This window comes from Epinephelus fuscoguttatus, linkage group LG16, assembly GCF_011397635.1.
Source record: "Epinephelus fuscoguttatus linkage group LG16, E.fuscoguttatus.final_Chr_v1".
Classification (NCBI taxonomy): domain Eukaryota; kingdom Metazoa; phylum Chordata; class Actinopteri; order Perciformes; family Serranidae; genus Epinephelus; species Epinephelus fuscoguttatus.
Window position 1 is genome coordinate 4,246,661 of NC_064767.1, and position 17,427 is coordinate 4,264,087.

Consider the following 17,427-nt stretch of genomic DNA (forward strand, 5'->3'; position numbering starts at 1 on the left):
CCCGCGTGGGAGCAGCAAAAGAAAAAAAAAAAAAAGCAGAGCACGTGACGGTAATAAAGTGTGTTTTATTGCCGGCCGTTTGACAAGCCCCAAAATATAACTCAGAGAAAATAGCCGACAGGCGGCCAGATGGGATTGGTAGCCGATATTTGTCCGAAATCAACAGAATGCTCTTTGTGTTGCAGAGAGCAGAAACAGCGGACACGGCTCCGATAATCTGCTTCGATCCGCTCCAACGGGATTTTACTGTAACTCACGGCCGTGTTTTAACGCGAGAGTAGCGCAGAACAAGTAAGTGTGTCTTGTTTTCATATTTGGCGCAGATATGAAGTTATGACTGTAAGGAGCAGGGGGGCAGAGGTGGTGGTGATGAGGGGGGGTGGGGGGTGTTCCCCCAATTCAAGCTGTGGTCCGAGGAGCACCCAAAGGCCCCTGTGTAGGTGACTGAGGGGGTCCAAAGATCCAAACATCCACCTGTAGTCCGACATTTGATCTAATTAAATCATAGTTTGGGCTGAAAGCGCACTCACAGTCTCACGGACATTAAAAACACTTTCAAGGCCTTGATTTGATGAAATTCAAGGCGGGGTTCAGGGTAAGACGTGACACTGGGTCACATTAAATGCTTTGATTTCATTTTCTTTTTTAAACCTTAAACCTTTGTTGTTTTATATAAACTATAATTTCAGAAATTGCTGCTGCACCGAAACAACTATTCACCAGAAGACTAAACATGTCAGGGATTTGGGAACTGTTTTATAAGATGTGCTCTCTTTTATTATTTATATAACTTAATGCCCTATATTTGGACTACATTGTATCATAGACTGGGTTGTAAAATTGTACGTTTTTAATGGTGTATTGTGTTACGTGTGGTGTGTGTGTACCTTTGATGTGTCTGAGGGAAGCCAAGTTTCCACTGAGGTGGACAATAAAATTTATCTATATCTATTTAACGTCCTAAAAATATCCACTATTGAGGTCAGTCATTGATTTTAACGCGTTTTACAGGCCTTTTTTTGTATCCAAAATTTCCAAGGACTTTCCAGATTTCCCCTATTTATTTATTTATTTATTTATTTATTAGGGAGGACTGTTGCAGTGACTCACACAGGCTCTATGTTCAGATCTATTCTATATTTTTAACGTTAACGGAGGTCTGTGGTTTAACATCGCTTATTTTATAGCAAGTCTTAAACCAGCGTTGGGGAGTAACTAGTTAATTGTAACGTATTGACGTGATTAAACTACAAATAAATGTAACTGTAATCAGTTAAAGTTACAGAGAAAAATATATAATTAAATCACAGTTCCTTAATAAAAATATTGGTTGCACAGGGGTTAAATCTCTTGACAAATATCCAGACAGCGCTGGTCAGCAGAGCTGCTGGGACACATTTGATAGCATCAGTCAGGCACTTGTGTGTTCGTTCAGTTAAAAACATATGTCAGAAAAGTAATTAAAATATTTACATGTGATAAAGCCATTTAAATACAGTTTTAACAGTCTAACTAGTGATCTCTGACCTGTTACACTTCAAAGTAACCTTCCCATCACTGTCTTTAACATGATAGGACAGATATGTGCTTGTGTGTGTGTGCACGATCTCCGCAGCATATGTGTTCCTAAGTGAGCATACAGTCCATCCTGAAGCGCCTAAATTCTTCCACATGTTGTGGATTACCAGATTTAGGATTCTGACATCATAATCTGCCGTTCAGAGACGACATATTAATAATAATTCCTATGTTAACCTTTTGAAACCCGAACAAATTGTCTGGATTTCTTTCAAAAACGTCGGAAGAGCAATGGCCCAAAAATGTGCAAAAAAATAGTAAAAAGAGAAAATTAAAAGTAAGAAAATGAGTTAAAAAAGAAAAACAAGGAGAGAAAGTTAAAAACAAAGACAGAAATTACCGGAAAAAAAGTGTTTAAATATATTTTTAAAATCCTTGAGAAAAAAACCGAAAGAAAAATCTGTGTCATAATTTTAAAATGTAATAATATATAGTTTTTTTGCCATAGCTTTTTCTTTTTTCCCCCTGGGTTTTTATTTAATTATTTATTTAAAATAATTATCTGAATCTATTAATATTTTGCAATAGTTGGGACATGTCCTACCAAGTTGCTCATCGCCTTTGCCCCTATTTTTTGTTTTGAAAGAAATCGCAAATATTTAATCGAAATTAAAAACTTGTCTGAAAGCAGCACAACAGAAATGATGTCGTTCCAGGTTTCAGAGTTAATCAAAGTTAAATTGGCGATAGTAGCCACTGAAATTAAGCTTTAATGATATTCTATCGGAAAACACATTTCAGGTTTCTCTGCAGGAGTCGTCACTTGAGCACCTTCAGCAGCGACCTGTCGTCAGACTGACTCTGCACAGTGATTTCCTGTCTTGCTCGTGTCGCTGGATGTTTTAAGTGTATATATGTAAACACGGTTTGAGTTATCAGGAGTTATGGCACTTTCTCGACATGCTAAATTTTTACGACTATCTGTGCTGCTCACACCAAACCTCCTCTCCTCTCCTCCCTCCTCTGCAGCTGTAAACAGGAGCGAGAGGAGAAACTGTACAGCAGCAGTTTATGACCAGGAGGAGAAAATTCTGATTACAGTCACAGCTGGGGGCGCGCGTGACAGACACAAATACACGACATCAGTGACATGAATCTCTCAAACTACCTTTAACCAAATCATGTGCAGGGTCGGAGAGCACATTTGGTGCAGGGACTGTTTCAGGTGCAGTGGACTGTGCACAAATGTTCTGTAGACTGGCGGTTTCAGCCAGAGGAAGCATTTTGTTAATTCTTATTTTATTATAATGGTCGAAAACATTTTGTATTTAGATAATATTCAGCAACACTTACAGCCTCTGTGATGCAAAGGGTTTTAAACCCAGACTTAGGCCTATTCACTATAATATACTGATGTTTGAAGCAGGATGTTCTAATCTATTTTAATAATAAGTTTACAGTCTACACTATTTTGGAAACATAAATAAATACATAAATAAGCCACAGCCTACAATTTCCTTCAGTCGATTATTTAATTTTTTTAATTTTTTTTTTTTTTTAATTTATCGTCTTCGCCGTGTTATTTAGACTACTTCTTTTTTTACCTTCTGGGCCATTAAATTGATCTGAGGCTTATCCCAATTTGCTCATCAATAAACCAATAATTTCCACATGTTGCTTTCTGCAGCTGCTGGCATAAATATATATATAAAATTCTGCAATCTTATATTTTATTCTTCATTTACAGTCATATTTCGAGGCTCCTTTTCGCTCGCACTGGTCAGCCTGAGACGGTGCATGTGTTCCCATGCAGGGCTGGAGGTCGCAGTTAATGTCTAAACCGGGTTAGAGCAGCTCTCAGCTCGGCTTTGACCCGGCAACGGGCCGGGGGCGGAGGGGTGAGCCGGCGGTCAGCCTGTCTAAGATGAAAAAGTGAAACGACCCCGAGAAAGAAAAGCCACTTGTGAATGGCTTTATATGACAGAGAGGCAGAGTTTGTCTAAAAAGGCTGATATAAGAAAAGCAGCTGTTAAATGAGCTCAGAGGACTGCGGGAGAGATTAAAATATAATCTGCAATGTAAAAATCAGGACAGCATGTTCAACAATAGAGGAACTCATGGTGCACAAATGGTGATCAATACCTTGCCAATAATTGAAAAGTGATATATGAGGGGTGATTAAACGGCAGGAATAATTAGTGAAGGGAAACAATCTATTTATTTAGATTAAATCAGTGGATTATATTTGATAAAAAATGGCCATTTTCTCGCACTTTAACCCTTTAATTTCAAACCAGCATTCGCCTTTTCACAACAATAATCCATCCACAGAGAGCTGTGAAACAATGGGCTCGCGACTCCCGCAGGCCGCGTGAACTCTGGATGGTCCCCAGCTCGAGCCCCTGCGTGGCCCTGTCCAGCGCGAGGACTAATGAAACGGTGAACCAGCGGTCAACGATTCTGATTGACCCTCGCGCGACCTGACGGCAGCTAGGCTACATTCTCACAGAAGAATGCTCTTTCAAAAAGCGAAACATCTCCCTGTTGTTGTTGTTGCCTCTAAAAAGGAGTCCGCCAAAGTTCAGAGCTGTGGAGCTCCATTCAGAAGGTGCGAGCTAATGATTCCTGCATTCAACCCCCCCATTCAGCTGCAGAGTTTGGGCTGGAATCAGTGTGAAAAATGAAAAGTTTTAGGTCAAAGTCCTTTTTAGTGCAGGCGTGGATTAATAGTCCTGAGCTGAATAGATATTTGAGCATTTTGTACTTTTTCATCTGCAGGACAGGAGCTCCAAACTCCTGAAACTGCACCTTCATTACTCAACTGAATCCATTCAAAATGTTAAAAATCAATGTTTAGCTCAGCTGCAAAACTCTTCATGTTTTGTGTTCAAACCAATCTTGCTTGCTGTTTCTCTCACTATGTGCTACCCAAGCTTTTTAGCTTTAACAACAAATGGTTCAGAGCAGAGTTTTCAGCAGCTCCTCACTCAAACAGCCCTGGGAATAAACAGCAGAAATGAGTTCCTGCTGGGATGCAGAAAATTGCCCTAAGGCAAGATCTGGGAACAGACAATCCCTGTGGCAACTTGTTCCAAACATACAGTTAATACACATGAACAACAGCTCCTATTTGCACCAGGAAATGTCAGCTATATATTCCTAATAATATATTACCATGTATGAATAAAGACATGAGATGTGGGAATGGAAAAATGAAAAAAAAAAAAAAAAAAAGAGTATGAGCATAAATAAATGGGGTGGGATAGAAACCAGTATATGATAACATATATTTTACCCTTTGTCTAATACATACTGACGCAAGACCAGTGAACAAAGAGACAAAAACAACAATATGATATCAGCTATATCTGTGAAATGCCTCTCACCGCCTGATTATAATTCAGACCTTGGATATATAGCCTGCGGCGCTTCCACTGGCCAGCAGACGACAGATGTTGAATCATAAACATCTATAGCGGCTGCGGACCATCATCTGTGTGTTTCAGCAGGATCTAAATGGGAAATTTAAGACTCGCCCTCAGGGCCACATTTGTTCAAACATTGCAGCCTCCATTTTTTAGACCAATCTGAGGTCCAGGCAAAGTTTGCAAACTGCTATCAGCCAACATCTCCATGCTGGTCACGTTTGCACTGCGGCTGGTAGCTTGTAAACAGGCTGGTGGCTTGTTCAGCAACTTTGGCAGATGACCAACTGTCATTAACCGTAGATAGCTGGTGAAGCTGTGGAAAAGGTGGATGAACCAACTGATCGAGCCTCGATTGTTCCTGGTTATTATCAAATGTTTAAAATAACAAAATATACGAGGGCTGTTCAACCACGTGAGGCCATCAGTAACAAACTATAGCCTGTTTTCCGCAGACATTGCACAACAGGGCAACTACGAAGTCCCTCCTTTATGCTGCTTTTGCATTTTTGCACAGAACCAAACAACAGCGGCATCATGGCGCTCCACTGTGGGATTTTCAGGCTTCTGGGAAAGCCGCTAGCCTTGCAGCAAATTTTTCCCAGAGGCCACTCTCAGTATTGCAGTGACAAAATCCCCTGCGGCTGAAAAATCATTTCCCCATAGACCACCATAATAAAAGAGACGTTTGTAAAACTGTTGACAGGACACCTACAACTGCCAACAAGACCAATTATGAATCTTTCCATCGTGAATTCTATTGACATATTCTATCGCATCATCTTGGAGTCTGTTATCTAGTTACTATTAAAGTCTATGCATTTAACATGACAGCATCGGCCTCTAGTGTGACATATAACATACATGTTGGCAGTGCTTTTAAAACACTGTCCCTGTTATATGGCGGCTAATCTCGTCCTCTGCTGGAGGGTAAGGGACTCCTGGACCTCACTGTTTTCCCAATTTGTGGACATTTTCAGCTACTGTTCTTCCTCTTTGAGTTAGCTGCTAACTGCTATCAGCTACTTTTTAAATCTCCTGGGGAAGGCTGCTCATAACACGTCGTCAAAACATCACAGCTGTCCTGCCCATGATCCTGTCCTGCATTCTGTCCCTTTTACACAGATGCTGGTTCTGCACTGTTACTACCTCCGCTGCTGATTTAAAGGCGAGACAACTCTGTCCCCGCTCCCCACGACTGTCAGCCTACCTTTTAAGAAAAAAGCAAGATGGAACAACTGCACAATATTCCTGCCTTGAAGAGGCAGCGTAAAAGGAGCTTATAGCATGAGTCAGGTTTCTCTTCTGTGGAAGAAAATCATTCATTTCCACTGTTTTTACAGTTCTATATGTACTCATGACACTTTTTCCAATCCAGCATAATGATATACATCTTTGTAAAATAGCCATGGTCACACATACTGATTAGGAATGCTCTTGCAGTGCAGAGCTGAATGATGTACGATGATGAAGAGGGTTCAAACATCATGATTTCAGTATTTCTGACACTGCTATGTGGTTTAATTACGACAAATGAGACTGTGGGTGGAAAGAAAACGTATCTACTGGTGTTGTTGATGCAAGTTTTTAAAAGTATTCTTTAGAGTTTCACTTGTACACCATGTGCCATTATGATAAACTTTTAGCTCCCTCTCCGGTGGAAACGCAGCTCCCCTTCCGGCTATTTACCTCTGTAAATCTCTCTCTCACTGTGCTGCTACAAGACAGATTTCATACAGATATCCCAACCTGATATCCACCATGTTGTTGAGGCTGCCAGTCCTCGAGATAACAGTCTTGCTTGCTTGCAGTAATTACACATATGTATCAGAATTAATGTGGTGTACCTTAATGAGTTATCGATGTCAAAAAGCTACATGCTACAAGCACCGTTAATGGTTTCAATCAATTACACAGTGACACTGATACATCATGTGTTGAGCAATGGAAACACCTCTATAAAAAATGAAGGGATGGGTTGAGTTGTGAGTCGAAGCAAATACAATCAAAGGAAAAAATCTCTGTGAGAAGGTGTGAGTGTAAATCTCTGTCAGCAACCAAAAGAAGTCATCAGCGGTGAGCCGTGACATTAAGCGTCGCCTATATATACCCTGTAGAACCGAATGTGTGTGGAGCTGCCTCAGTCACAGATTGGGTTCTAGGGGAGTCTATGGGTGATGACTAACCATCGATCAAAATCAGAGGGAGAGGAATGAAAAACCAACGACTGTTAACAGTGCTTTTGCTCTGTGGTCCTGCTCTCTTTCACTTTCTACAACTCACACTTTCCTGGAGGCTACGGCTGTCTACACATCGAGCAGCACCAATGGGGTGAACGAGGGGAAGTTAGATTGTCATGTCATTCTTTGCTATTTGCATCCAAACTGATCACCAGGATGGTTTGGATGAGCAGAGTTACACACAGATGTCATTACACTGTGATTACACCAATTCTCTGGCAGCGTTTAAGTCCGCTCAGTTGAGTCTTGATTAAGAAAGCTATTTAGCTGCAGCAAAAAGCTTAAAGCAATACCTCTCCCCCAAAAGATCATTAGAAGATCAATTAATCAGTTTGGGAAGGAAAGATTTTTCTTGCGTGCCTTCATGTTGGACAAAGAATCCAAAAAGAGAAAATTCTGGCAGACTGCGTTTAACACCAGCTAAACTGTTTCAAAACATCCATTTACAAGCTCTCACACAACTCGTGCAGTATGATCCAAGTCTCATTTATCCAGTTGTCTGTTCGGTCAACCTTATTGCCAATAAAGATTTTGGCAATGTACCATGTACCATTCATTAAAGGGACACCTCACAGATTTTCAACCGGCTTTGTATTGTAACACTGTGGGTAGTTCATGAACTATGGTAAACGTCCCTGCATCCAACCAGTGCCTAGATCTACCTGCTCCCCTCCCAGCGAAACTCAACCAGATGACATGTTATGCATGCATGTTGCTTCTGCATTTTTTTTGTATTGACCACCAATAGGCCCCCAGAAGGTGCGCCAATTTTACATAGTGGCCAAAAGTGGAACTACACTGTCTGGGTCTGTCATGTCATGCCATGGGGCCCAAAAGACTTCTTCCCATAGACTTGTATTGGGAAAGAGACATCTGTAAATCAGTGGATACATTTTTTTCAGCTTCACAACCCCCGCAAAATGTTTCGTTTCATTATCAAGATTTGAGTTGTTCAGTTTGATGACATTTCAAAAGTCTAAGAAGAGCTGCAAGATTAAATCATTTCATCCCCATTCAAGTTTGTGAACTGCTAAACCCGAAGTTAGCTGTCCAGCCAGTGAAAGCCATCTGCACTTGGCTGCCGAAAGTTTAGTGTGCTTGCTCTTTGGGTGCCATAATGCAGAAGATCCAGGTAATTTCAAACCATGGAAATAGAGCTTTTTTGGCTTCAAGCTCCACTGAGCAGCTTTCAAAGGAGTGAACGGCCCGCCTCTAATACTGTATCCAGGTCTCTTAATATATCCGTGCCGGCCACCCATGCCTCCACTGCGAACACAAAGAGTATGGATCAAGTGGCAGGCCTGCCCCTCTTTCCCTCTCAAACTCAGATCAAACAGTAATAACTCTCACCTAAAATGTTTTCAGAAACAGATTTAGGGCCGTGTTTAGCTGTAATTGCAAGAGTTCTCAGAGGCTGAGAAAATCTGAAATCAACTGTTAAGACTAAGCAGCGCTGATCAAATATAAACCAAGACAAGAGTCACCGCATTGTCTTTTTTCTCATCTCAAATGTTTTCAGAAACATGGCTTAGCTTACTGTTTAACTGTAATACAAGATTGTTTGGTACCAGCCAGCCGCCATTGTGTCAAACGGACAAGTTAGCATTATGTCACCCAGGAGCAGGAACATTTACTGGTCTGACGTGCATTTTGCCTTCTGGTAGTTGTTGGTTCTCTACCTCTTAAGCAAAAGCAAACCATATCCTTTTTCTCTGTTTTCTCTAGTCCTGTAGCACCGATTTAAAAAGTAGTTGCGTCTTTCTACTGCATGAACAGCCCAGTTTACAGCCCAGACTATCTTTACAATGGTAAAATAGTTCTCTAACCAAAACAAACTGCTTGATTATGGTTAGGAAAAGATCATGTTTTGGCTTAAAACATCCAGTTTTACAGGCACAATCCCAGCAGCGATATCTTGGTAAAAAGCTACTGCTTTTTGTGGCACTGCCCCTGCTGGTTAAAACACAACCAGTTTTGCTGTTTGTTGGTCTCATATGGTGGCAGCTTGGCGGGCATCTAACCCACCTCCCAATGACATAGTCAATTTGTATACTTGGTCACTTTAGAAATGCTGATATATGTTTGAAACATGCATTTGCAGGAACATACAGTGCAAACATTTTCTTCTGCTGACGGGGCTGGATCAGTGTGTCCCAAACACATGCATTTTGGCTGAAACTTTATTGTTAAAAACACTCCTGCAAAAACAGTGCATTCACTCCTCGTCCATGCATGAGGTGAGTGCAGTGTAAGTGAAAATGCATCTGTTTAGGAAACAGTGAGCATACGACTGGATAAATGAGACTTGGGTTACACTGCACAGGTTGTAGATGGATATAGTTTTGTGTTTTAAATGTGGACCCTTATGACTGCAATTCATCAAGAATTCTTTCTGTGTCTGGATTTTTCATGCGCCATGGAGGCATGCAAGAAAAACAGTTTCCTTCCTGAATTCAACGTAACACAGGTTAAGAAACTGACACGCAAATGATCACTTGGAGGGTGAAGTATTCCTTTAAACACAGGAAAAAGTAAAGGCAACAAGACTTGCTGCCTCAATGATGTGAACATCTGCAGCCCACTATCCATAAAGAAAGGCTGTGTGGAGTATTTCTGAGTATTTTGAAGCGATTTGCTTACACAAAACTTAACACTATATTAACATGTATGCTGACACCCTGACTAACATGCATAAAATCCACCTTTCAGTTTGTTTTCTTTACTACAATATATGATTTAAATTTGTTGGCACACATGCATCCATTTCCCATTTTGTTGTCTACAGATATGTTGCTTTATCTTGCCAAATGTCTGAAATTGAAGCTTAAAAATAAGTGGCTGAAAATCCTCCTGTGAAATTCTAACACAAGCAGTTACACCAAATCATGGTGTAGGGGCTTTGCTCAGTGCATCTCAGGAAGCTGCTGAGGCAAGGGACTCCTTCACTGCCCAGACTTGTTTTCACGTTTAAATGCTCTGCCTGTTGGATGGCATTAGTCCACCACTGCCTATAAAACACAAGAAAATATTCAAAGTGACATAAAAGTGAGATTTAGTCACTTTATCACCGTTCTAGTAGCTTATCAGTCATTTTCTGTCATCCATTATGAGCCACTCTGAACAGATGACTCATTAGATCAGATATATTAAGCCCATATAATCCTTAGTTCACTTGTGCTCTGTCAGCCATGCCAAAACCCTCAAACCATTTACACCCTCCGCATGAGCTCCTTTAATGCCTCAGCCAGGCAAAAACATTTCCTTCCTCCGCTCTTTATTAGAGCATTATTACAGGGCATATTAGGCAGAAGTAATACGACATCGCAGGGCTTATTAAGAGCTTTTGGCTGAGCATCAGACCTTCAGCGTCCTCAGAGAGCAGCAGCTGCAGCCAAAGGAGAAGTCTTCATGAGATCCTGGAGGATATAACACGGATTTATGATCTGATCCTCACTGCTAAGGTGGTTTTTTTTAGGACATGGCATTTGTGATTTAGCATTTTGGACTGCGTTTTAGCGCAAGATAAAATATTTACGCATAAGGTGCGCACGGAATAGCTACAAGCTCCCTCATTACGACTTTTCCTCCATGTGAGGGCTCAAATTTAACATATTTATCTCTTTGGATTTGCGTAATTCGCTTTCATTTTTCAGCCCTGTCGCGTTTCTCTCTCGTTTCGGTGTCATTTTTTAAGCCCGGGAATGTCTTTAAAAAGCCGAGTTGGTGGCGGTGGTGAGCGGGACACCTCGGGCTGACCCCGGCCCGAACAAAGCCAACTACTAGTCACTGTCTGGGAACCTTTTATCTCATTCTTTTATTGGAGGCCTTTCTGACCGGCCATGTTTTGTTGTCCGTCCTTTGACTCGCCACAAGGCCAAATATGGCCCCGCAGCCCCTCAATATGGGCCAGATTAATTTTTCAGCTCCGGCCATCTGTGAGGGGGTAAAAGTCACTCAGCCAAAAGTCATAAATCTACAGTCCGTGCGTTTTCAATAGGTGCTGTGTGTGGGAGGGGGTGGGGAGGGGCAGATAGAGACACAAGATTAGATAGATAGATAGATAGATAGATAGATAGATAGATAGATAGGAATAGCCTAACTAAACATAATTAATTCTTGATGATAATTAGTCTCCATGAGGTCTAAAGGATTCTTAACCTTATTCTCAAACATCTATTCTTAAACATTTTCCCCGCCACCAGAGCTTCATTAGTCCTATAATGAACATTTTTTTCCTCCAAATTATCGCATTACGTCTGACATAAACAACCCGGAGTGCCCTCTCTCATTGGTTGGCCGCGGGGTCACGTGGCCCGCGCGGCCGTCCGTCTATTTGACAGCCGCAGGATGGCTTGATGCCAGAGGGGGAAAAAGAGACACAGAGAGGGGAGAGAAAGAAAAATTAGTATTCTCCTACCAGCCTCGCTATAAATCAATCATGGAGTCCTACGTGGTGAGCTGTAAATATGCTGAGCCGCAGTTCCCGCCTTGTGAAGAAGATTACAGTAATTTTAGTGACCAAGGGGGGTATTACAACAACCCCCAGGACAGTGGTAGTTATGGAGGGGGCTATCAGCCCATGCAGCCCCCTCCGCCTCCATACACACCACAACAAACCGGCTATCACTCTTTGCAGGGGCACCACCGGGAGGATGGAGAGGACCAAGGTGCTGCCTTCCCCGGATACAGGGAGACAGATGGCACCGGGAAGGAGCCGAGGTTCTCCGTGGGTGACCTGCAGTGCCAGGCCTGGATGACCTGCGCAAAGCCCGCTCAGGTGCAGAGGAAAACGGCCTGCCAGGGGAAAGACAAGCCGCCTATTGTTGTCTACCCGTGGATGAAGAAAGTGCACGTCGCTCATGGTGAGATAACCTGGAGATTTTTATCTTTCTCTAATTCACACTTTCATCTCCGCCTCATTTCAGTTCGCCTGGCTCCATGTTTATGTTCTTTCTTTCTTTCTTTCTTTCTTTCTTTCTTTCTTTCTTTCTTTCTTTCTTTCAAGTGTTTTGTCCATTTGTGAGCACCGCTTTTTTGTTGGTCGAGTTATTTATGATCTTAGTGAGAGTCAGGGAGAATTACAACCGCTATAAAGTTTTATGGCCCCTGCCATGGCGCGCGTGTGTGTTATGTATATATGTGTGTGTGTGTGTGTGTGTGTGTGTGTGTGTGTGTGTGTGTGTGTGTGTGACAGAGAAAGAGAGAGAAAGCGTGTGTGCGTGTTCGTGTACGCACGCGGAATCGTGTGTCTGGTGTGCAGAGCTGCGGCTGAACAAAAAGCTGTGAGTTAAAAGTAAAATAAAAAAATTCTGGAGCTGTTCCCGGCTCAACCACAAATAAAGATCAACCCTAAAAATGACCACATGATAATAACTGCTATAATATTTAAATAAGATTTAAAATACTGGCTAATTTAATCTAATTTGTTTTAGTGTGTAAAGTATCGTTTTATATTCTTAGAATAATATATAATAATTATTGGACATAGCAAATGAGTAAAAAAAATAATGCATACATATAAAATAAAAAAAATATGATCTTGCTTTAATTCTCTCTCCCTTTATTTTATTTATTTTTTATTTTAATAATAATCATTATTTTCCCACAGTAAATCCGAACCACGTGGGCCCGGAGCCGAAGCGACTACGGACGGCCTACACGCGCCAGCAGGTTCTGGAGCTCGAGAAGGAGTTCCACTTCAGCCGCTACCTCACGCGCCGCCGCCGCGTCGAGGTGGCCCACACGCTCTGCCTGTCCGAGCGGCAGGTAAAGGTGTGGTTCCAGAACCGGCGCATGCGCTGGAAGAAAGATAACAAGCTGCCCAACACCAAAGGACGGAGCAAAAACAAGAAGGCAACGGACAACAACAACAACAACAACAACAACAACAACAACAACAACAGCGGCAGCACCAATGTGAAGGCGCTGATAACCGTCTGAACACATGACGCGGAGCTTGGCCGTCACAGGCAGCCATGTTGGCACCTTCACTCTCCAAAACTGATGATGCTAAATTGATCCAGGGTGACTGAAACTATTCTGCTTTAAAAAATACAGGCTTTCCATCTTTGTGCCAAAATAAGGCCTCAGAAAATCCAGAATGTATTTTGCCTTATTTTTTAACCTCAAGTGTTTTTAAGTATTTCTGTTGTGAGATTGAAACCAATTTTAGTCCGATATTTAATTCATGAATGATTGTTTTGAGATGATCTGACATCTCTCTGGAGGTTTCATATTTAGACATCCGATATTACAGGCGCACTAGCTCGGTGCCTGTTGGTTGGAGAGCGTCCTTTGGAGAAAACAGGGTTTTATTTCTACAGGGTAAACATAATACAGGGTTTTTAGAATACTACCTAAAACATAAAATAGCCTAATTTATGAATACGCACATTACCAAATGTTGTTTCCACATACTGGCGCTTAAAGGGGCAAAACAGAAACACCACAAACGCCAAATTGCTCGGCGGGTGACGCGCAGAATAATTGGGCTTTTATTTTGTACATAGAGGAGCATCCCAAAACAATGCATATTTAGTAGGATGAGTAGCCATACCGTGCAGTTTTCTTTACTCCAAAATTGATAATTCAGGGGGGAAGTGAATTTTTACGCACGGGGAAATAAACAGCCAAATTGGAGGTACAGTTTTTTACTGCACGACGCTGACTGTAAATCCAACGTGTTCTCTCAGGGTTACAGGGTTTTAACGAACAGAACTTTCTCATTGTTGGTTTAGCACCAAGAGGTTTAAAATAACCCTCACCGAAACAATATTTTGTTGCATTCAAATAAAAATGTTCTCTTTTTTAATTCCAGTTTATATGCTATTGATTCCTATTATAGCCTACGCCAGTACTTATTTTTATTTGTATTATTTAGAAGCATATTTTATTCAATGTAGCAAATATCTGTTCTTTTTGTCTTTTTGTATGTGTTCATCTTTGGGAGAAAACAAGAAGAAAAAAACTCTTTTATATGTGGAAATGTTTTGATAAAATACTTAGATGATAAAAAAATAAAAATAAAAAATAAATGTTTCAAACTGCAAAACTGTGGGTGATTTTTTTCCATCACACACACACACACACACACACACACACACACACACACACATACACACACACCATCTGCCTGTGTTGTGACCGTATTTAAGTGGAGGATGGATGACTTTCCATGCTGGAGGCTGACGAGTTGGTGAGAGGGGGATCTACGGAAGTGACGTAGTACTACCTCAAACATGACGTGTCTAATAAATGAGAGAAGAATTCATTGGCTCAAACAAAGAGCCAAACAACTGCGCACAAACATAATCTAAATCACTGTCAACACATCAACATATGTAGGAAAAACAAAGACATTTAAACTTTAAGTTAAAACGATGCTCTGTAACATAGACGATCTTTGTTACGTGCATAATTTAACGGAGCGTCAAACCTCTCGAGGTGGGCAAGATAAATTTAGAGTCCGTGATGTCTCAACTGGGAAGCTTTTCAAATGTGGGGATCTTTCCCATGTGGGAGGATTTAAATGTGTTCCGCATTATTCCGCGGATACACGGTGATCCCGAACGTTTAATCATTAAAGCGACAGTTTGCCGTCTAAAGACAAGAGCTATAGTAGTTTAAAATACGTGGCTTTACACACGGCAGACACATATTGTAGCGCTGCATACACGATATCAGCGTCTCTGTATGTTTAAAACGTATTCGCAGTGATCTGGAGGATCTTATACATGATCTAGTGTCTTATATGCGCCTTTTACGCATTGTTTACGCACGGCGCAGGGCTGCTTGAGGTGAAAGAAAACATCTATCTGTATGTATTCCCTGTGTGTGTGTGTGTGTGTGTGTGTGTGTGTGTGTGTGTGTGTGTGGTGGGATGCTAGGGAAATGAGCGCCCACAGCCATTAATTGGTGGCATCCGGTCGAGACGCAGTTAAATGTGCAGGAAAGGCACGACGGGGCCGACACGGGGCTAACATGGCACATCTATCACAAGCTGCAGATCCAGCACAGAGCGGAGCAGCCAGGCCAACACAGGTCCAAATATCCACTCACAAAAAGCATGTGTGCAGCTCGAGACAGCAGCCAAAGACACCTGAGGGATACTTTACTTGTTCCGCTCGGCTGTGGGAAATTCACTGAACCTCCACAGACCTGGCAACAATTACACGGGCCCCACGCTGCGTGCACATTAGCTCATGATATATTTTGTGTTTTGTAAAACTTTACAGAAACCGTAAAAACAAATCAGCATGTTCTTACTGGCAATATGGGAATCTGATTAACATTTAATGGAGAAATAAACCTGCATGTGTGGAGACTGTCAGAGCGCAGAGCAGGCTGTATTTCATACTAATATTATTCAAACAGAATATATCATCCCATTAATTGTATGCGCTGCATTGTCTCTGTATTGTAAACACATCTGATCATATTTTGCAATGGTCCGGGATTTATGTGTTTGCGCATGGTGGACGCTGGGCTGCTGTGAATCACACCGACCTGCCTTTGTTTCTGCAGCCTGACTGTGGTGAAGCAGGGACGCCCCCGGCTGGTTGTGCCAAGTACTTCAGCCTGGAAGAGCCGTAAACAAAGACAATCCCATCATAAGAAGACAGCATCATTGGTACCCTCAGTAAAGCAGTTAATGGGACCGTTCTCCTCTAATTATCAACTGAGACACACAGCTCTGTTTAATGTTCCTACAGTCTCTAAGTTATTAGCTAATAAGGCCTTTATATTTGGAATAATCTGATTGTTAATATTTGATCCATATCTTCTTTCCACTTGTCCAAAAACACACTTGTCTTCTTTTAATACCATCAGTTGTACATGTCCACAATAACACCTCAATAATGCTGTCTAATTATGTTTTTATTATTTAATGCCATCATTGACACTAGCACTTTTCTATAACCTATAACTGAATGATGCATTGCTTGGAGTGTAGTCTCCTGATTTTGTATGTCTTATTACTTGATATTTATTCATTTAATTTTGGTCTCTGTTTTTGTCATATTTGGTATTGTTTAATCATCATGTTACTTTTGTTGTCTTGTTAAATGCAGTATCTAATTGTGCTCATATTGTACTATTTTGGTTGAGGACCGTCTTGAAAACAAGATGGCATCTTGAGGGGTTATTCCTGATATAGAGTTTCCATAAAATATTTTAGACTTGAGTCAGATTCAGGGTTGGAAATTAACTTTTTTTGTCCACTTGCCACTGTAGCTGAGGGCCAAAAATCTCAACTCCAGTGGCACTTCCATCCACCAAAAAACCCAGATTTATTTGATTCGTAGCCTGTTTATATAACATTTTAGTCTTAAAAAATGTGGTGAAAATAAATGTATTTTATGGCTATTAGTTAAGAATTTTTGTCTCCCCAAATCCACCTGCATACACTGACACCACCCTACCGACTGTCCATGTCTTTGGAACCAAAGCAGATGTTGCAGTTGATGTCTCAGGTCCAGGTGGATAACTGCAGCTTGTGAGTGAAGTCAAATATCCTGGGGTCAATCGACCTTTCATTTAAGTTACATGTCAAGAAAACCTTGAAAATGGTGCAACTCAATCTTGCAAATTTTCAGTTAATTAGAAATGACATGTCTACAGAGGCTGCCGAGATGCTTCTATACCCTATGATTTTCACTCATCTTAATAATTGCATAACAAGCTGGTCACAAGCTGATCATAGCATGTTGAAACCACTTGAATCATTATACAAACAAGCACTCAAAACACTAGACAAAAAAGACAAAGCACTTCCATCACTGCCCAATTCTAAAAAAAAAAAAAAAAAAAAAAAAGATTTTGTTTGATATACAGAGTCTCCCATAACTTAGCTCCACCACCACTTGTAGCATATATATTAACAGAAGAACAAACATTAATTGCCCATGAGAGGAGATTGGATGATTCCATTGTGGAAAAGTGCCTTTAACCAGTCAGCCAGTCAGAGGTCTGTCAGAGGTACAAAAGAGTTGAATGGAATTCCAATTTATATCAGAAAACTTAACATTAATAGATCCTTTGGTAATCACTTAAAACAATGAGTGTTTAATACAGACACATAAATACTAAACTCTTTTCTGCTGCTGTTTAGTTTGCAGTGTTGTTCTTTATATGTTACTACCTCTCGCCGTTTTAAACATTGTATGTCCTTTTCCAGTTTTTAAATTATGTGTGTTGTTTTTGTTGATGTGTACAAATAAGCCTTTTTCTGTGCTTTGTTGCAT

At 41.1% G+C, this 17,427-nt stretch overlaps 1 protein-coding gene across 1 annotated transcript; it reads left to right on the forward strand.

The window, feature by feature from the left end:
• The first annotated feature begins 11,274 nt into the window (after positions 1-11,274).
• Positions 11,275-14,160, forward strand: LOC125903913 (homeobox protein Hox-D4b-like). Its single transcript, XM_049601100.1, has 2 exons — positions 11,275-12,045; positions 12,792-14,160. Exons 1-2 carry the CDS (start codon positions 11,622-11,624, stop codon positions 13,121-13,123), a joined length of 756 nt encoding a protein of 251 aa, XP_049457057.1. The 5' UTR covers positions 11,275-11,621; the 3' UTR covers positions 13,124-14,160.
• The last annotated feature ends 3,267 nt before the right edge of the window (positions 14,161-17,427 follow it).

What these genes read in the sequence shown, in the direction of transcription:
- LOC125903913 (XM_049601100.1), top strand. Translation starts at nt 11,622, where the DNA reads ATGGAGTCCTACGTGGTGAGCTGTAAATATGCTGAGCCGCAGTTCCCG. An exon ending in GAAAGTGCACGTCGCTCATG is followed by an intron (nt 12,046 to 12,791) that starts GTGAGATAACCT and finishes ATTTTCCCACAG; the next exon opens with TAAATCCGAACCACGTGGGC.